Below are 21,489 nucleotides of genomic sequence, written 5' to 3'. Positions count from 1 at the left end.
TTCTACTTAGTAACAACCACAAACTGAATTATGATTGCTAACATACTGTTTCCCTCTCTAAAATTGTATTTTATAAACTATGTTGTTGTTGTTCACTGTCATCAACCTATTAATGGGTTTAAAATCAACTGGAGGGGGAGACCGGAAAGTAAAGGTCATAAACGGCAACTTAAATAAAAACATCACTACGCATTACATGTAAAGGTATATATATATACACACATAGATATTGTTTAACAAAGCTTTTCTCCGTTGTATGTGCATAAACCATGTCACCATATGAAGTGTGTAACTTACTAATCTTTGAGGTCACAAGTTTGCCAAAAACCTGCATTATCCAAAACAGTGGCCACTAGCTACATATGGCTATTTAAGTTTAAATTAATTAAAACTGAATAAAATTTAACACTCAGATCCTGAGTAACACTGGCCTTATTTCAACTGCTCAAAAGCCAAAGATGTCTTGTGGCTACTGTGCTATAAAAATACAAATACAGAACACTTCCATCATGGCAGAATTTTCTAGAAATGTTCTAGACAGTATTCTCCTTGAAATCACTATATACTTCTTCTTACTTTTAAAATCTACTTCTACATTTTTAACTGATGTTAAAATGTCACTGATGGAACTTCAATTTTCACCACATAATAAATAAAGCAATTAACTCTCAATGTGTAATTCTTTGGAGTAAAGTCTATCCTTTTTTATATATACAGTGCAACCTGTGAGAGCCAGAGTACAATGGGACTGCATTGTTTTTCTAGGTCTCACAAGTTCTCCACCTTTGACAGGGTGCAGTCTTACCACCTTTACATTACTCATTTTAGTAGAAAATATGTGCATTCTCCTTCCCCAATAGGTTTCCTATTACACAGGTCCCAGCTTTTGCAGATTTTAATGTACTTAAAAATCTCATCCATATAATCCTCCCCACCCCCAAGACCACAGTCCCTAGTCACCTCTCTGGCCTGGAACTGAATTCACTCCCATGGCTTAACTCTCAGCCAAACAACAGACAGGCTAACAAGCTGAACAATTATACCTGGGAGATACACTCCTTAGAAAAATCTACCAGGGAACATTTACACCAGCTAGACACACTCCTTAGAATGATCAATCCTCGGAGAACAGAAAAGCAGTTATTTGCACAGGGAAATAGATGGCAGGAATGCAAAGGACTAAAGGACACAGTGAAGAGGTAATAACTACAGAGAGGAAGTAGGATGAGAGTTAACACTGTGGAAGTTATAATCAATGTCACTAAACAAAATGTGTAAGAACTGTTAAATGGAAAAGGAATCTGCTCTGCAAAATTTCATCCAAATCACAAGAGAAAGTTTTATATATATTTCACCACCTGCTGATAAACACTAGTGGAACCCCTGAAAACTATGGCCCTTCATCACCCTTCAGACCTGGAAATGAATCACTCTTGCAGCTCAATTTTCAGTCAGATGGGTGAACAAACAAGGTGGACTCTAGGAAGGTACACAACTTCTTAGAACAAACAATTTGAGATCAAAATGGCAGCATTTGACAAAGGACAATGTTCAGAAGGCAGAAAGGGTTTGGACAGGAGGAGGAGTGGAAAAAAGAAACACAGGGAGGACATGAGAGGAGTGACGTTACACTCAGGGGACTGTAATCAATGATTTGAAACAAAATGTGTATACATTGAATGATTTGAAACAAAATGTGTATATGTATACTGTTGAATGGAAACAGATTTATTCTGTAAATTTTCACCCAAATCACAATAAAAATTTTAAATCAAAAATGTTTCACCACTTAATTCTTATATTGTCTTTTTTAAAACAATTAGCTAACTAGAGAAAGAAATCCTTAGTATTTCCATTCTGCCATCAATTTATATATGTAATTTTATAGAAGCTCTGGTAGCATAGTGCCTAAGGCACTCGACTGCTAACCAGAAAGCTGGCGGTTCAAACCCACCAGCTACTCCTCGGAAGGAAAGTTGGGCAATCTACTTCCGTAGTGATACTGCCTCGGAAACCCAAGGAGGGGTCGCTATGGGTCTGGGCTGACTCGACGGCATATAACAACATAACAACAACAAATTTATAGTTGATTTGAACACGTAACAGTGAAGAGCTCAGGTTCTAAAACCACACAGACAGCCTGTATCCATCCTGTGTGACCTGCCAAGTTGCTTGACCTGATATTCAATTTGCTCATCTCTAAAATGGGGGCAATAACAATACCTACTTCATAGTGCTGTAAAAGATAAACATGATAATCTACTTTTAAAGGTGTTATGTCAGAGACTTATATATATTAAATAATAAAATGTTAGGTATTTTATAATTCCAATGAAGCACTGGTCTGGGTTTGATATGAAAATACACCAACTATTCTGCTGTGAAGGTTGTTTCACATTTCAAACTATCCCCTAAAACCTAGCCAAGCTGTCTTTAAAATTATATATGCAGGATTAAAAAAAAACAACCCTACTACTACCATTAAAAAAGGGCAACTGAATGAGGGTACAATGAGAAGCAACACAAACTGAAGGCTACTGAAAGCTAAAAGCTTACACAAAGAAACTCTATATTTAAGTAAGAAAGGAAAGCCCAGAGATTAAGCACACATAGCTAGTTTAATATTACGACCAACATTAGAACTTAATTCAGTACTTTCTAGGACAAACTCATTATAGAAAAATAGAAGACAGGAAAGAATAAAAAAAATATAAAGATTTTGTGTAACTTCCACAACTCCCTACCACCAGATGGTCACTATTAGCATTTAGGCAAACAGCCCTGGCAACTTCAATTAAACTCAGTAAGTCCTTTTAAAAAAAAAAAAAAAAAGCAGCAGCAGCAGCAGCTAAAAATAAATACCCCATTCAGTTTGCTTCTCCTCAATAAATGCTTTGAAAAGTTTTCCGTGACTAAATTATTCCTTCAGGATTTTAACAAAGAACAAACTTGACAAAAATCAGTAAAGGAAACAGTACTATCTTGCACTCACCAGAAAATCAGTAACTTCCAAAATTCACAAACAGCCCACATCTTATCTCTGTGGCAGGAAGTCTCTCATCCAAGCAAATTAAGCTCCCTTGTCCCATAGCTTTCATTATTGAGCCTTCTTCATATGCCAGGCATTCTATACTTGCTCTTCGCAAATACTCTGAGAGAAGTACTATTACTGATCCACTTTTACAAATAAAGAACTGACTGAAGTTAATGTGTCCAGAAACTAACTAGTAAATATTAGAGTCCAGATTTCAAAATCAGGACTCTCAGACTCCAAATCCTATCCATACACTTATACTGCCTACTAAACATGTTAAATTCAATCCTACCCTCATTCAGACTGTACAAATCCCTTCCCTCATTTATTCAAGTCCCATTCTTGCCTGTCCTCTTACTCTGGCCTCCACTGATATACTTCTATTAGTTTGGTATTTTAAATCTGTATTATATAACTTTGTCCATAACTGTACTATTGCATTTTCTGTTACTTTATGTTACTCTTTCCCAACTCTAGTTGTTACATCTCTAGACAGCAGGAATCATTATTTTACACTTCCTCTATATTCCACACTATTCCACGTTAATGCTTCTACAAACATAAAGTATCAACACTTGGTCTTGACAGAGATTACTTTTCCTCTATTCCAAAATTTAGGTTGACATTACAGAAAGTTAATTCAAATCAAGTTCAAGGCTCCTCTTTTCTAATCTTAAAGTCCTAGTGACATCCTTTTTCAAGAAGAGAATGGTATTGTGTTCCCCCCATCAATTTCTTAATCAATAAGCTTCATACATTAAAATAAAAGCTATTAGCAAATGTCTATAAAGTTTATTTTACTAACCCAAAATATAATCCATTACAGCATTAATCAAAAATATATATAAAATGGTAATAGTAATATTTGCTAAATGCCAAGTATTATTCTAATCTAAGCACTTCATATATTTCTAACTCATTATAGGCCTCCTAAGTACCAACGAGGATCAAGATATCATTTATGTTCCTAGTATACATTATAATTATTAAATTTTTAGGAAGTATTCTGGAAATACATAGTGAACTTTTAAACATATGTGTGTGTGTGTGTGTGTGTGCGCGCACGCACTTTGAGTTAGCAATTCCACTACTTCTGAAATTCATCTAACAAAAACAAAAGTATCAACATGCAAATACAAATATAAAACACTTATTTGAAACAGCTGAAGCACTGTTTGTAATAGCATAAAATTAGAAATAACCTGAGTGAAAAAAATGTGTCACAATCACAATATTATGTATTTACAAATATGGTAGATTCATATTTACTGACTCTGAAAGATGTCTAAAATATAAAAACTTATAAAGCACAGTGAGATCTATTTGTTTAAACACAAACGCACAGACAAATCCTGTATGTGTGTCTGTAGAAGTCAAAAGAAAACTACAGAAGGAAAAAGAGCAAACAGTGGTTAACTGGAAAAAGAAACTTTATTTCAGACTGATGTTTTTATTGTTAACCAAATATTTTGCTAAGTCAGTTAAAAAAAAATTAATTAAAAACTAGGAAACACAATCTGGAGCCTAATATAAATTTCCTGTAGTATACATTCTACCAACTTTGTACACAACTTTCATAACCTCTGCACTCAAGACAAGTGAAAGCCAATGGCAGAAGCAGTTTGAAGCTTCAGTTAACAAATCAACTTTCCTTTTCTTTGAATTCAAAAGATTTTCTGCCTCTCTACTCAGTGTTAGACAATATGTTATACAGACATTTATTTCACAGACATTTGTTTTTCTTGCACAAATAAGATGGTGGTGGTGGTTGTTAGCTGCACTCTAATCAACACCAACCCCACATCCTGCATGCAAAACAGAAGGAACCCAATTGTAGTTTGGTTTTTTTTAAAAATAGTATTTTAGTGAGTTTTTGGTGAAACCTTGCACAGCAAGTTATGTTACCTTTTGATAATTTCCACAAATTGTTCAGTGACATTAGTTACATTTATCACAAGTGTCAACATTCTCTTTGTGTTGTTTCCTCTGCAGAACTCTAGTTTCTCTACCCCCTTATCATGTCATCTTTGCTTTTGGGTAATTGTTGATCCTTTGGTTTCATACTGATGGTTTTAAGTAGGGGACCAATCTTATGGCTAATATCCTTTTCATTTTGTGTGCTATTCTGCTATTTTGCTAAAAGGTGATCTCAGTTCTAGGTGATCTCTGTTCTAGGTTTAAAGAGTGTCTCAGGACAATAGTCTGTAGATCTCTAACATTATAGTTTGGGTTAGTTTTTTATTTGATCCAGAGTGTTTACTGGCTAATTTTTAGAAGTAGATTGCCAGGCCTTTACTTCCTAAGTATGGCAGCTCTGCTGAAACCTGCTCAGCATCAGAGCAACACCCAAACCTCTACTGATGACAGGTGGTAGCCGCACATGAAGTACACTGGCCAGGAATCCAATCTGCATGAATGAAAAGCAAAAATTCCAACACTGGACCACCATGGGCTCCACGTAAAAATAAAATACCAGATGTTTATCAGCCAGTTAACCATAAAGTGTACATACTTTTGTATACTGTTTTATTAGGAACCAAATCCATGAGAATGATAATTAATGTCAACAATTCATTCAGAGAACTATTTTCCTATAAGTAACTCATTTCTAGCACATAAATCATTATTTTGAAAATTATGTCCCAATTAACTCCTATAATATTTAGCAATCTAATAACATTTTTATTGCAAAAAACTTTAAGTTTGTACCCTTTCTACCCCAATCATCCAACTAAATACAAAAATTGGTTTTTCATCTTACTTCAAAGTCTATAGCCAAAAAAGTCAACATGAACATGTATAATTTTAAAAAATTATCTTCTAAGCTACACACTTTTCCCTATCTCCCATGCTACCAACACTAGTAGAGAACAACATCTCTCTCATGGATTATTTCAATAGCCATCCAAGTACCTCCCCTGCTTCTTCTCTTATCCTTCTCTAATTTATTCTCCACAAAAACCAAAAACCAAACCCACTGCCATTCAGTCACTTCTAACTAATAGTGACCCCCACTGGGTTTCCAAGGTGGTAATTCTTTACAGAAGTAGATTGCCCCATCTTGCTTCTGCAGAATGGCTGGTGGGTTTGAACAGTCAATCTTCTGGATAGCAGTCTGATAGAGGCCTTAGTCACTGTGCTACCTGAGCTCCTTAATCTCCACACAAAAGACAATCATTATTACTAAAATATAAGTTGGATCACTTCCCATTGCACCTAGATAAAAACCCCTAACTAGGTCCTGCATAATCTGATCTACCCTGCCTAATTCTTCTCCAGATTCATCTCCCACCAGTCTCTCAAGTGGCTCAAGAGTAGCTATGATCCTCTTAGACTGCCAAGTGTGTCTTCCCACTTGCTGTTCCTTCTGCTCTTCCTCAAATCCAATACCACCTCCATGGTAAACACCTACTCATCCTCCAAATCTCAGCTTAAATGTCACTTTTTAAATAACACCTTTCATCCCTACTCCACATCCAATTTAAATCAGGTACCCCTTAAATTCTCAGGAGCTCTGATGGCATAGTGTCTAAGGCACCTGACTACTAACCAGAAGGCTGGCGATTCAAACCCACCAGCCACTCCTCGGAAGGAAGACTGGGCAATCTACTTCCATAAAAATACTGCCCTCGGAAACCCAAGGAGGGGTTGCCATGAGTCAGAACCAACTCGCCAGCAGTGAGTTTTGTTTTTTTTGGTTTGTTCTGTTACACTCTCAGGAGCTCTGGTGACACAGTGGTTAAAGCATTCAGCCGCAAACCAAAAGATCAGCAGTTCAAACCCACCAGGCACTCTGTAGGAGACAGATGAGGCAGTTTACTTCCATAAAGATTTACAACCTTAAAACCTCCATGGGACAATTCTACCTTGTCCTATAGGTTTGCTATGTGTCAGAACTAACTTGATGGCAGTTTTTAGGTCTGGTTACACTCTCAAGATATTTTGTACTTTTCCATCTTAGCCCTTACCATAGTGATTATTACTTTAGTGTCTGGCTTTTTTCACTTGCCATGATCTTGATGGCAGATTTTGTTTAATTACTCACCAGTGTTATCTCCAGTGCCTAGAACAATGGCTGGCATAGTGGCGGCACTCAGCATTTGCTAAACACGAAGAATCTAAAATTGGTGTAAAGACAAGGTTCCTCAAGATATAAATCCAAATTCTGCATATCCAACAATTTGAAATGTGGTATTTCCCCAACAGCCAACCCTTTAGAATCTGTAGCTCACATCTACTCTCAGATTAAAACAAATCTACATACAGTCTGTATGTGCCTCTCTTAGATCCAAATTCATTCTTTCACAGCCACTATAAAATCAATCTTCCTGCTCTCATTTTCTTAGTCTGAAATTCCAACACAGAAATCTAAGATTTAAAAAAAAAAAAAAACTATAGTTCAGAAATTACTTGAATGTATTGTTTTCCTATAAATTGCTGGGAATAGCAAGGAAATACAGAAAAATTATTTAAAGTATTAAAACAATTTTCTTTTTATCACAATTACATGGTCACCTAGTGGCTCTGAGGCAAATTCAATTCCAATCTGGCAGATTTTTTCCTGAAATAACTTACCAAGTTTCAAATAATGGAATTCATGGTAAAACTGTAGAAAGTGCTGTTTGAAGAAAAAATAAGAGCTTAAGATAAGATTCTAAAAGAATAGGCAGGATCCTTCCAATATTTGGGATTCTTTTCCTGTGTCCCCATTAGAGCTACAATATCTTCAGTTTAGGCAGGAAAAGACTAAGAGGCTACATGCCTAACAGTGCTCTAACCTTTTCAATTCTTTAGGAAGACTAGCCTTGAAAGATAAAGGTAACTAGAACCCACACAGAAAGTATCAAATAGGAAGTTAACACTGTTTCAAACAACCCTTTGCCACTCAGCAGCTAAAAAAAAAGTAGCCTCACTAATCATTTAACCCTTTGTGTTGGAGAAAAGGAAAAGGCTAGTCACTTGAAACTAATTCAAAACAAAAAAAAAAAACAGCACAGGAAAGATGAACTTTGCAGCTCATTTTTGTGTTCTTTTCCTCTCTCAAAAGTTAGAATGAGAAGTTAGACTGGGAAGAGCTGGCCACCCAGCCTGCGTTAGAACCTCCACAAAGCAGTGGATTAGCCTATACCCAGGTGTCTACTCTCCAAACCAATTTTACAATCTAATCCATTCATCAAAATTATAACAATTTATAGCCACTTATAGCTGTTATTTTAAGGTACTCTGGTGGTGTAGTGCCTAAGGCATTTGACTGCTAACCAGAAGGCTGGCAGTTCAAATCCACCAGCCACTCTATGGAAGGAAGACTGGACAATCTACTTCCATAAAGATTTACTGCCTCAGAAACCCAATGGGGGTTGCTATAAGTTAGAATCGATTTGATGGCAGTGAGTTTGGTTTGGATAGCTGACTTCAGAAAAAACTCTGATCACTGTCAATTAGAGTTTCCAAGTGTTACTGGGGGGGGGGGGGAAACGGGACTGAGAACAGGGAGCACTACTTCAAAGAGATGAACTCATCCATTACAACTGTGATTAGCCTATATACAGTACAAACTGAGGTCTACCCAAAAGGGAAGTTTAAAATGATGGGTTGGACGGTGTCACTTAATTGGAGAAAGCAGCTTGGATTGGTTAAGTTTTCATGTCTGCATTCTATGGGCTAGTTACAAATTAAACTTTTCCCTTAACTATCCTGAACCCATCCAAGTTAAAGAAATTGTTGATCAAACTGTTCATGGTGCCCTGAGAACTGCTCAGATCAGAATTTTCGGTACCTGCTCCCTACTCTACACCCTCTCAATAAACAATTCGTTTTGTTCTTTACCACCCCCTAATCTACTTGAGGTTTATTTTTAATTCCTCCTCTCCAAGATAGTTTTGGAAACCAGGTTACACTTACCAAACAAGAAGCTGATGATTCAATTTCAGGCATGCTTTTAAGGTTGCTCAAATTTTGCAAATTTGCTTGGATACTATTATACATACAATAACAGTTAAATAAACTTTTTACTATAAAAGAACCCACCAACCACTCTGCAGAAGAAAGATGAGGCAGTCTGCTTCTATACAGATTTATAGCCTTGGAAACCCTAAGTGGGTCGCTGTGAGTCTGAACCAACGCCATGCCAGGGAAGTAAGTTTGGTTTTTTGGAGTTTAATATAAAAGTACATAAAAATTCTAATTATGTTAACAATTGTTCCTTCCTAAGTTCTCCCTCATGCTAGCTTTTTCCTGCTTTGAAACAGGAACAAATGACTAGCTTTCTTTTTTACTTCATAAAAAGTGAGAAATAGGAAGACCATCTTCCTTCCTAAAACACCTTTTCTTGACACAAAGATTGTCATAATTTCCTTGAAAATTTTTCGACTGATGAAAACACATTACACGTAACGCATAATTGTTATATATAATGTATAAGAAATATAACAAGTAGTTTTAAGAAAGCTTAACAATCATGATTGCATTGATTTACAGAATTATACTTGGAATGCTTAGCATATTTTAACTAAAAATGAGGCTAAATTCTCACCTATTATACTACAAAGCTAAAATAAATTTGGAGACAATTCTAATGTTTATAAAGCTGCATCACTTAGCATTATTTCAAAAAGTTGTAGTGAAAATAATCAAGCATTAATCCACAGATTTACACCTAACAGTAAACCTAGTGTCATTGTTCTTTAGCTGGTAAAGACCATTTCCCAAGAATAAGTGCATTATAATTAAAAATTGGTCTGATGTTAAGCTTACCCAAATTACGAACAATAATTTGTTTCTAGAAACTCTCAAAGAGCTTGGTAGATCAAGCTCATACCAGAAAATTCACAACTTTCAAATAACAATCCCCTCTTTTTCCAATAAAGGAAAGATTTCTTTTACTTCTTGATTTCCCAGAATGCCTTCATTAAGCATTTAAACTTCTTTGTTGTTGTTTGTTGTTGTTGTTTGCCGTCGAGTAGGCCCTGACTCATAGCGACCCCTCCTTGGGTTTCCGAGGCAGTATCACTACGGAAGTAGGATTGCCCAGCCTTCCTTCCGAGGAGTAAACTTCTTTAGTGTACACTATATTTCCATGAAAATACAAATTAGAACATAATACTGTTGTTAAAACTATAAACGATGTGGGAATGCTACCTGCTAAGCGATATAGGTTTCCTTTACCAAGCCATGAAAGTGTTCCTTGATTGTAGTGAAGGCTGCACTTTTATCAGAATACTAAAAACCATTGAACTGCACACCTCAAATGGGTGAACTGTACTGTAGGGTAATTATGCCTCGATAAAGCTGTTATTAATCACTGAAATCTGGAACTACAGTGGTTGGGTTCTGGGAATGGATTTGCAAGTGAAGCGCGTAGGTTTGACAAAGGAATGTTTCTCAACATTTCCTGGGTAGTAAAAATCAGGCTGTTGTTGTTACGTGCCATCGAGTCGACCCGACTCATAGTGACCTTCTTGGGTTTCGGAGGCAGTTATCACTAAGGAAGTTGATTGCCCAACCTTCCTTCCGAAAATTGGCTGGTGGGTTTGAACCGCCAGCCTTCCAGTTAGCAGTCAAGTGCCTTAAGCACTAGGCTACCAGAGCTCCTAAAGATCTAATATATAATACATAGGGGCTAGCTACCCGCTGAGGAATTGTGTCAAAAAGTTCTGAGTAATAGATATACCTTAAAATACAGAGCCTTGTATTATCATACTGGATACCTAACAAATATCGAGTTTCTTTAAAAATTTTGTCCAGGAGAAAGACAACGGATTGAAATGTATCTTTATGTATTAAAAAGGTATGATCTTTTTTACTCTAACCAAGTAAAGACTTGAGTCACAATTTTTTTTTAGATTTTAATCTATACCGGTCCCATTAACTTACTATAGGGTTTGAAAGTCAAAGTTAGCCCCTGAGTCATTCATTAACAATTGCGGGCAACACCCTGGTTGGAATGTATTACCGTAAACTGTTAATACTATTAAAGGGGTAGATGCGCAGAGAATTACCCAGCATTATTCAATACATTGAAACGATGTTCAAACCAAACAGAACGCAAGAGAATGAAGAAAGCATCTATTTTATTAAATTTCTTTCTGATATCCACGATCCCCGGTCCAGCCGGACATGAAGCCTCCAAGAGCTGGAGCTCACGCGCCCCCTCTTCCGGGCGCCGCCCCGCCCCCACTCACGTGGGGTTCAGGCCGCTCTCAGGTCTCGCGGCCCGCAGCCGCCACAACCCGTTCAATTCAACTAACTTTTATTTAGAACCAGTTGTGTGCAGAATTCCCAACTCTGTTGGGCTCTAGAAAAATCAATACGCTCTGGGCCTGGCTTATTCCCTCTACAAATGGATTTTGGTCCATCCTACACCCAGGCCGGCCTTGTTCTCCAGCCACTATCTATGCCCTCCACCGGTTCGAGTACCAACTCAAATCCTTCTCTCAAACCCATAGAGCCACCAGAGAAAAGACTTGCCACTGGTGCAGACCCATACTCGGGGTATGCCGAGACTAATGACTGGTCACAAACTCGTTCGGTCACAGGGACCCCTCCTGGGGTTTCTGAGGCGTTATCACTACTAAAGTAGATTGCAAACCTTCCTTACGAGGAGTGGCTGGTGGGTTTGAACCGCCAGCCTTCTGCTGAGCAGTCAAATGCCTTAGGTACTACGCCACCAGAGCTCACACACTGGGGGCGCCCTATCACGGGGCTCTGCAGACGGAGGTGACTCCCTGGCCCACGTTCCCCACACCGAGAGGGTCTCAGCCCAGAGTAAACACCATCTCTCCCACCCGCGCACGCGGTCAGCTCTGCCCACACTCACGGCGTGCAGCGGTCGCTATACTCATTAGCGATCGTCTCGATGCCTCCCGCACGGGCCACGGCGACGTAACAGCTCTGGAAACCCAGGTCTATGCCCACCACCGACATGGCGCCGGCTACTGCTCGGGCCCGGGTCCGTCCGGCAAGACAGGACACGGACCCCGGTAAGGCTGGGGCGCGGAGAGCAGGCCGCGTGGACCGGAGGACCGGGACTAGCTGGGGGCGTGAGGATTTCCCCGCAAGCACCAAAGTCTTCAGAAGAATGACCGCAGCTTAGGGCGCTGCTAAGGCCGGCTCCGGCTCAGCGGCCGCAGCTAGAGTGCCGGTAGCGGGGGCGGAGAAGATCTCGAAGGATCTCGTTACGACGAGAGCAAAGCCGCAGCGCGAGAACTGCGAAGGAAAAAAATGTTCTCGCGAGAGCCCGGTACAGACGCTTTTCCTCAGAAGGGACCGTCCACATGTACGTCAGAAGTGTACGTCACGCCCAGAAATGAGAACCTGGGAAGGAACTCCGCGACTGGACGCTAGGTGGAAGGCGGGGCTGGCCAATTGAGCCTGCGCATAAGACCCGCCGCTGCAGCTTACCGAAGCCGCAGTGTTCTGGAACTTGTCCGGTTTCAAAAAAAAAGTAGGAGAGCCGGTTTGAGGCAAAACACTGAGGAAGCGCAGTTGGCCTACTTCCGCCGTTTTTCTTTATCTCAAAAGAAACTTCCGGTAGTGCCACCAGCTGCTCTAACCTTTTTTCTGGGCCCTGCAGGTGGCACCGCCAGCTATTCTAATTCTCTTCCGGCTGGTAGGGAAGTAGGCCTCTAGGAAAGAAGGCCGCTGTTGTAACGCAGTCCTAAGTAGGGCCTTACATCGGACTCTGTCAAAGCGTCCTCTCTGGTCGAGAAGAAATCCATTTCCAATCCCATCGCCTTGCCTTTACGGTTCAGTCTAGCCTCACCATTCTCTAAACCACTCATGACCACTCAGATGAGACTGATGAGCCCACAGGAGTTAAGCTTTTCATTCCCTAACACATTCTAAGCACCTACCTGGCTCTGAGCTGATGGTGCAAGGCTACTCATCCTTGGCGGTCCACTCAGAACAGTTTATGTGAAGCTGTCGAATCTTCATAATTCAGGGCCGCTCGCTTGCTTGGGACCTTGGGAGTGCAGGGAGTTGCTGGGAGTTACAAAACGTTCTAGGTGGAGAGGGGAAGTTAGCTTGCGATCAAGAAACAATTCTATGCAAACATTCCTGATAAATTACCTTACGAGATTTCAGGAAAAGGATTTAAGTTTCCAGTAATCAGTTGCAATTTCTTTTTCTAAATATTCCTTTGTACAGTGTACTGAATAAGCTCCAGTTCCACAAAATCTGTATCCACTCCATGAGAATGGTAATTAAAGAAGTACACAGGATCTCAGTTCAAGTGTTATATGCACAAATTGGGGGAAAAAGTGAGTGGCTGCATACTAGTTGGAAATACCAGCAATTAAGAGCTAGGGTGTGCAGAGGGTCGCTTCGAGTGGGAATCCCACTGGAAAACAGTGGGGTTTGTTTCTTTTCTTTTTTGGGGGGTGGGGGTAGGTTAGGTGCATTGAGTAAAGGAGCCCTCGGTAGCTAACCGAAAGGCTCACGATTGCAACCCACCAGCTGCTCCTTAAGGAAAATATGTGGCAGCCTACTTCTACAAAGATTTACAGCCTTGGAAACCATTTGGGACAGTTCTACTCTGCCCATTCACGTCATTATGAGTTCACATCAACTCCATGAGCTTGGATTGATTGGTGCATTGAGGAAGACTACTAGAAGTATTGTTGTATCTTTGGGGTTGGAAATATTAGTTGAAGACCTCAGTGCTAGAGCAGTTGCCCTTGGACCATTTAATGAAATCAATGGGCAAATAAAAAAGTACGTTTACCTTCTTTAAAGGTGCACATCTCTACATTTTCTTCCTAGAGCACCTCAGCCTATTACCTGCCTTTAAAGTTGCAAATTATTACACAGTTCTCACCTTTTGACTAATTTAAACCTGTTGTAGTCTTGCAACAAGGACAAGTGCAGGATCTACCTAAGGGAAGGGGGATGATGAGGTGGAACAGAAGAGAAGGCAGCAAGGAAAAACCTTTGAAAAAAAGTGAGGTTGACCTTGGCATTGCTTCCTCTGTCACCTATTTTTCTCCTACTCAGGAGGATATTGATAACACTAAGGAAGGAGCTCTGGTGGCGGTAGTGAATAAGGCAATTGTCTGCTACCCAGGTCAGCAGTTCAAACCCATCAGCTACTCTACGGAAGGAAGATGGGTGTTCTACTTCCATAAAGATTTACAGCCTTGGAAACCCAATGCAAGTTGCTGTGAGTCAGACTCAACTCCTTGGCAGTGAATTTGGTTTTTTTTTTTTTAAGGAAAACATTAACCTTAATTATGACAAAGAATGCTCTTTGCATCTGTCTGTTCTGGCTTATTAAGCAGCCCAGACTGCCCTCCATTGAAGTGTCATATCCATTTAAAAAATCACCATGTGTAAGTTATTCTATCTCTGCCTTCCTCCTCTTGGGAAGCCTGCCCCAGACTTGAACTAAACAGGCAAAAACATACATCAATGTCTTTCTGTGTTCCAACTACATACCTCACCTGCCTTGTTTACCTTAGCACTGCTTTCACTTTAAAATACCATAAGCCCCATCAATCTTTTTCAAAAATTTGTCCTTCTCAAAATAAAACATAACATCAGTCACTGAGAGTACTCATCTTACTATAAATAGTTTCCTGGATCATCAAACTTATAGCTCAAGAGGCTATTCTGGGATATTAAAATAAATGAAGCCAGAAAAAGTTATTTTGGAATAATGAAGACTACAACGATAAGTTTCCAAGAATCACAATTAGGAAGCAATAAAGTTGCCAGGATATTCGATCTTGGAAGCATTCTGATTGGAACACCAGTTCTTTTCATTCAGCAAAGTAACTTGAGTATTTTAGAAACAACAAGTTGTTAAATGCCTTTCTTTGATAAAACGCTTAAATTAAGCAACCCAGGAGGTTTTTGGTTTTTTATTTTTGTTTTTTAAGTGTACATTGTTTATAGGCTGCCCACCAAGAGGCAAAGGTTCTCAGTCAGTTGGGAACTCATAATCCTCCCTGCCAACTGTCCGGTGTAATTCTGTCCTACACTCTGGAGAAGCTTCCGTAATTAATTCTTTGCTTCACAAGGAAGCCAAAAGCTCAGGTAAAGATGTTTTTCTGGCTTCCTTTCTTATCCTCTAATAACTCAGTAGTAATAGTAGTTACACATCATTAGCTCTTACAGGTGCCAGACATTGCTGACTAATTTGGATATCGTAATTCATTTCATCTTCAAAGGAAACCCATTGTTGATATTCTTAAGTGTTGTTGAGTTGGTTCCAATACTTACGTACCATAGAATGAAACACTTCCTGGTCCTATGCCATCCTCATAACTTACAATCTTTGCTATGTTTGAGTCCGTTATTTCAGCCACTGTCTCAATCCATCTTGTTGATGGTCTTCCTCTTTTTCACTGACCCTCTACTATACCAAACATGATGTCTTTCCAAGGATTAATCCCTCCTCATAACATGTCCAAAGTAAGTGAAACAAAGTTTTGCCATCCTTGCTTTTAAGGATGTAAACTTTTGTAGTTCTTCCAAGACAGATTTGTTCATTCTTCTGGTAGTCCGTGTGGATTCAATATTCTTTGCCAACCTATAATTTAAATGCATCAGTTCTTCTTTGCTCTTCCTTATTCATTGTCTACCTCTCACATGTATATGAGGCAATTGAAAATACTGAGTCAGGCACACCTCAGTCCTGAAAGTGACATCTTTATTTTTGAATACTTTAAAGAAGGCTTTTGCAGCAAATTTGCCTAATACAACACATCATCTAGTTTTTTGACTGCTGCTTTCATGGGCGTTGATTGTGGATCCAAGTGAAATGAAATCTTTGACAACTTCAATCTTTTCTCCATTTATCATGATGCTGCTTATTGGTCCAATTTTGTGATAAGTTTTTGTTTTCTTTATGTTGAGGTATAATCCATACTGAAAGCTGTAGTCCTTGATCTTCATTATTCATCAGCAAGTACATCAAGCCCTCTTTGCTTTTAGCAAGCAAAGTTGTGTCATCTCCACGTCATAGGTTATTAATAAGTCTTCCTCTAGTCCGGACGACACTTTTTCATATAGTCCATTTTGACTATTTGCTCAGCATATAGGTTGAATAAGTATAGTTATGACGTGTTGCCTACTGATCTTGGGCTTGTCCCATACTTATTGAAAGGATGCAACCTGACTACACCTTTCCTGATTTTTAAACCATGCAAACCAAAACCAAATGCACTGCTGTGGAGTCAGATCCAACTCATAGCGACCCCTCCTTGGGTTTCTGAGGCAGTATCACTATGGAAATAGATTGCCCAACCTTCCTTCCAAGGAATGGCTAGTGGGTTTGAACCACCAGCCTTCTGGTTAACAGTCTAATGCCTTAGGCACTGCGCCACCAGAGCTCCCTTAAACTGTGCAGTATCCCCTTATTCTGTTCAAATGACTGCCTTTTGGTCTATGTACAGGTGCCACATGAGCATAATTAACTGTCTGGATTCAATTCTTTGCAATGTTATCCATAATTTGTTATGATCCACGAAGTCAAATTCTGTTGCATAGTGCAGTAGTTAAGGTTGTGTGTCACCTTGGCTTGGCCACGGTTTTGAGTGGTTTGGCAACTGGATGCAGTTATTTGCCATGATCAGATTGTAATCACCTATATGGTTGAATCTGTTGTGAGCACCTAATCAGTTGAAGGAGGGCTGCCTTTGGGATGTGGCCTGCTTCCAGTATATATGATGAAGATTTGAGAAAGGTCTTTAGCTTTTTGGCACAGCTGGATCCTGCATTTGTCCAAGTCTTTACCTCTAGTTCCTGGACTTGAGCCAGTGACCTGCTGTCTTGTCTCCCAATCTTAGGATTGTTCCTGGACTGGAATCAGTGGCCTGACATGTTGCGTACTGATCATGGGTTTGTTCCATTTTACCTGCTGACCTTGGGTTCATCTGCATCAGCAGCCAGCAGCTGCCTGAGTTAGGAGATAACTCTAGCTCCTCTGGGCCTGGAACAAGAGGCAGTGCTGAAGCTCAAGGTCAAGGGCTTTCACTCAGTCCCTAGAACTGGTATTCTGAATTTGGACTTGTAGCTTTCTAAACTGTAAGAGAATAGATTCCTGTTTGTTAAGCCACCGTTTGTGGTATTTCTGTTATAGCAGCACTAGAGAACTCAGAATTTGGTCCAAGAATGGAATGCTCCTCTAATAGGTACCTAAAATGTGGAACCAGAAGTAGAGTGTGTTCTTGGACCTGAGATCCCTGTGCTGAGATGATGGCAGAGAACAGTGACAAGAGAGCCAAGAGACTGGTACAAGACAGAGCAATGGGTTTGCTAGCCTGTGGAGCAAAAAAGCTGAGTTCTTTTGAGCAGGAAGCTTCCTGGTGAAATGGGTTGCCTTCAGGCCCTAATTGGCAGAAGATGAAGAGACCAAGGGAATGGAAAGTAGAGCTGCCTCGGTTTTAAAGAATAGGACCATGGCCTCTGGGATTTCAAAGGGTGCCAGAAAGTGAAGGGGCAGAGCTGCCATGCCCTAGGGGCAGAATAACTGGGCCTACCCACTGGGTCAGATCGCCACTCAGATGGACTACAAGAATTGGACTACTCAATGAAGTAGATCTGTACAGGTGCTGTTTTGACAAGGGTTGGAATGTGGTAGTTAAGGCTGTGTGCCAACTTGGCTGGGCTTTGAGTTGGCTAGGCAGCTGGATGTATTTATTCCCCATGATAAGATTGTAATCCCATCATATTTCCAATCGCCTCGTATACATGTGAGAGCTGGACAATGAATAAGGAAGACCGAAGAAGAGTTGATGCTTTTGAGTTGTGGTGCTGGCGAAGAATGCTGAAAGTACCATGGACTGCTAAAAGAACTAACAGATCTGTCCTGGAGGAAGTGCAGCCAGAATGCTCCTTGGAAGCAAGAATGGCCAGACTTCATCTCACCTATTTTGGTCATGTTGTAAGAAGGGACCATTCCCTGGAGAAGGATGTCATGCTTGGTAGGGTGGAGGGTCGACGAAAGAGGGGGAGGCCTTCAAGGAGATGGTTTGACATGGTGGCTGCGATGATGGGCTCAAGTATAGCAGGGATTGTGGGGCTGGTGCAGGATCGGGCAGTGTTTCGTTCTGCTGTGCATGGGGTCACTGTGAGTCGGAAACGACTCGACGGCACTTAACAACAACAACAACAAGATTGTAATCACCTCCATGGTGAAATCTACTGTGAGCACCTAAACACTAGAAGAAATCCACCTTTGGGGTGTGACCTTCTTCCAATATATATGGTGAAGTTTTAAGGATGGTCTCCAGCTTTTTGGCACTTCTGAATCCTGCATTTGGCCGAGTCTTAATCTCCAGTTCCTGAACTTAAACTACTGGCCTGCCTGCTGATCTTGAGATTGTTCCTGGATTTACGCACTGGCCTGTTGTGTTGCCAATTGTGGTAAAGTTATGTATCAACTTGACTGGGCCTAGTTTTGAGTGGCTGTGTTCCTGGTTGTAGTTTTTCCCCAGGATGAGACTGGTAATCAGCTCCATGGTGGAATCTGTTGTAAGTAGCTGAGTAGGTGCCTCAGGGATGTAGTCTGCTTCAGTGTACAAGAAGAAGCTTTGAGAAAGGTCTCTAGCCTTGTTGGCACTCTTGGACTATGCATTTAGCCATATCTTCATTCAGCAGCCTGCCCTGTTGCCTGCTGATCTTGGGACTGTCTCTGGACTTGAACTAGTGGCCTGCTGTGTTGCTTGATAATCTTGGGACTGTGCCATTTTACTTGTTCACCTTGGGTTTGTCAGCCTCAGCAGCCAGCAGCTGCCTGAGTTAAGAGAAACCTTTAGCTCTAGTGAACCAGGACTAAGAGGCAGAGCTGAAGCCCAAGATCAAGAGGCCTTTTGGGCCTTTACCCAGCCCCTAGAGCTGGCATTTTGAACTCAGACTTCTAGCCTTCAAAAAGAATAAATCCCTGTTTGTTAAAGCCATTCACTTGTGGTATTTCTGTTATAAAAGCACTGTTGTTGTTGTTGTTGTTATGTGCCGTTGATTCAGACCCAACTCATAGCGACCCCTCCTTGGGTTTCTGAGGCAGTAGATTGCCCAACCTTTCGTCTGAGGAGTGGCTGGTGGGTTTGAACCGCCAGCCTTTTGGTCAGCAGTCAAGTGCCTTAGGGATTATGCTACCAGAGCTCCCTATAGAAGCACTAGAGAACCAAAACACCTATGATCTTGGGAGTATGCCATTTTACCTGCCAGTGTTGGGTTCATCAGCTTCAGCATCCAGCATCCAGCAGCTGCCTGAGTTAGGAGATACCTGCAGCTCTACTGGGCCTAGAATAAGAGCCAGAGCTCAAGCCCAAGGTCAAGGGGCCTTCACCCAGCCCCTTCTAGCCTCCTAAACTGTAAGAGAATAAATTCCTGTTTGTTAAAGCCACCCATTTGTAGTATTTCTGTTACAACAGCACTAGAAAACTAAGACACATAGTCACTAAAATTCATCATCAGTTTGGTTGACTCATTTGTTGCTGTGATGCTTGAAGCTCTGCCATCAGTATTTTGAATACCAGCAGGTCACACATGGTGGATGGATCTCAGCAGAGCTTGCAGACTAGGACAGACTAGGAAGAAGGACATAACAATCTACTTCTGAAAAAAAGTTGGCCGGTAAAAACCTATGGATAGCAGCAAACCCATTAGGTATATGTTATTTTCCCACTTCTAGATTAGGAAATTGAGACCTGATGAGATTAAGCAATTTGTTCAAGGTCACATGGATTTTAAAACTCTGACCCCAAAACAGCTGTATGACTACACCACTGCTTTCTTTGAGCTCATGTTTTTCTAAGGGCTCATTAAAGAAAATATATGAAACAAAAAATGTAAAAGTTAAAAAACAACTACAGTTATCCACTGTTAACATTTTAGAATATTTCCTTTTAGTATTTTTACTATATACAAGTGTTGAATTTGATTTGTTGTCTTTTTTAACATCAGATAAAAGCAGCCTTTCCCAAACTGTATTCCACAGAACAGTGTTCCAGAAGATACTAATAGTTTCATATTACCATTTTAAAAGTTCTGAGAAATCCTGTGGAAAGCCCGTTTAACTTTGTGTAATCATAAATAGAAACGCAGTATAAAGAGACAAGTATTGATTTGGGTGAAAGAAAAGCAATATACCAAAAGCGAATGACCAGTACAGTCATACTAAGAAAAAGGAAGACAGAGAAGTGTACAAGAGGTACAGACAATAAAGACAAACACTTTTTCATATGGAATACTGCGTTATCAGTAGTAACAAACATTAATCTATGGGTGGATACACAGGTAGACAGACTGAATGATCAGTTATGTCTAGGCAGAAGGGAGTAAATATAACTTTGGTAGATCATATTTCTATGTACATGTTTGTATGTTCTATAAGAACATCCATTTATATAATATAGATAACAACAAAGTTATGGTAACTTCTTAGCCACATCCAAACACCCTGAGCGAATGAGTCACTGGGTCCATGGGCTTGAGACCATGGCCATGGGGGACACCAAACTCAATTGCCATAATTTACTGCACAAAAACATTATTGTACATCCTAGTTTGGTGAGTATTAACTAGGGTCTTAAAATCTTAAAGCAGCTAAGATGCAAAATTGGTCTCTCCATGTCCAGAGCAAAGAAGAATGAAGAAAACCACAACCAAAAACCAAACTCACTGCCATTGAGTCGAATCCGACTCATAGCAACCCCTCCTTGGATTTCCGAGGCAGTATCACTATGGAAGTAGATACTGCCCAATCTTCCTTCCGAGGAGTGGCTGGTGGGTTTGAACCACCAGCTTTCTGGTTAGCAGTCAAATGCCTTAGGCACTGTGCCACCAGAGCTCCCGAAGAAAACCGAAGCCACGTGGAAACAGTCCAAAGGGCTAGTAGACCATATAAACTTCTGTCTACATGACTGTGAGACAAGAACTAGATGGTGACAGCTACCACTGTCAACTACTTGGAAAGAGATCAAGTAGGAGATCCAGGATAGAGTGGAAGAAAAATGTGGAACAAAACTAAAAATCATAAGACCAGGCTTACTGGTCTGATAGAGACTGATGAAATCCCCAAGACTATGGCCTGTAGCCACTTTTCAGGCCTTGAATTGAACTCACTCCTGTGCCTTCCAGTTAAACAATGGACAGGTATATAAGGTAAACATTTACACCAGGTAGATATACTCCTTGAAACAATCAACCTCGGGAGATCAGAAGGGCAGTATTTACACAGGGAGATAGCTCAGAAGGCAGGAATGCATAGAAAAGAAGAACATAGGGAAAAGTTAACCACAGGGGAAGTGGGAAGAGAGCTGTTACATTATTAGGATTACAGTCAATGTCATGAAACAAAATGTGTATGAATTGTTGTGCAGAAAATGAATTTACTCTGTAAACTATCACACAAATCACAATTTTTTTTTTTTTTAATTAGGATTTGGGTGAAGATTTACAGAGTAAATTCACTTTTCATACAGCAGTTCACATATACTTTGTCTCATGTC

The 21,489-nt window shown here is 40.2% G+C and overlaps 2 protein-coding genes across 2 annotated transcripts in view; one reads left to right on the top strand and one right to left on the bottom strand.

Annotated features, from left to right (window-relative positions):
* HSPA4 (heat shock protein family A (Hsp70) member 4) overlaps positions 1-12,004 on the bottom strand; it is a 55,096-nt gene extending 43,092 nt beyond the window's left edge. Inside the window, exon 1 of the mRNA XM_007943749.2 lies at positions 11,850-12,004. Within this exon, the coding sequence (XP_007941940.1) occupies positions 11,850-11,956 (107 nt within the window). The 5' untranslated portion in view covers positions 11,957-12,004. The remainder of the gene's footprint in view (positions 1-11,849) is intronic.
* ZCCHC10 (zinc finger CCHC-type containing 10) overlaps positions 11,955-21,489 on the top strand; it is a 70,330-nt gene continuing 60,795 nt past the window's right edge. Inside the window, exon 1 of the mRNA XM_042781373.1 lies at positions 11,955-12,086. Coding sequence (XP_042637307.1) covers positions 11,955-12,086 — 132 coding nt within the window. The remainder of the gene's footprint in view (positions 12,087-21,489) is intronic.

This window comes from Orycteropus afer, unplaced genomic scaffold (genome assembly GCF_000298275.1).
Source record: "Orycteropus afer afer isolate SDZICR_OR568_19922 unplaced genomic scaffold, OryAfe1.0 scaffold00112, whole genome shotgun sequence".
Lineage (NCBI taxonomy): Eukaryota > Metazoa > Chordata > Mammalia > Tubulidentata > Orycteropodidae > Orycteropus > Orycteropus afer.
The sequence above is the reverse complement of the archived record's forward strand: the minus strand, read 5'-3'. Positions and strand labels throughout refer to the sequence as shown.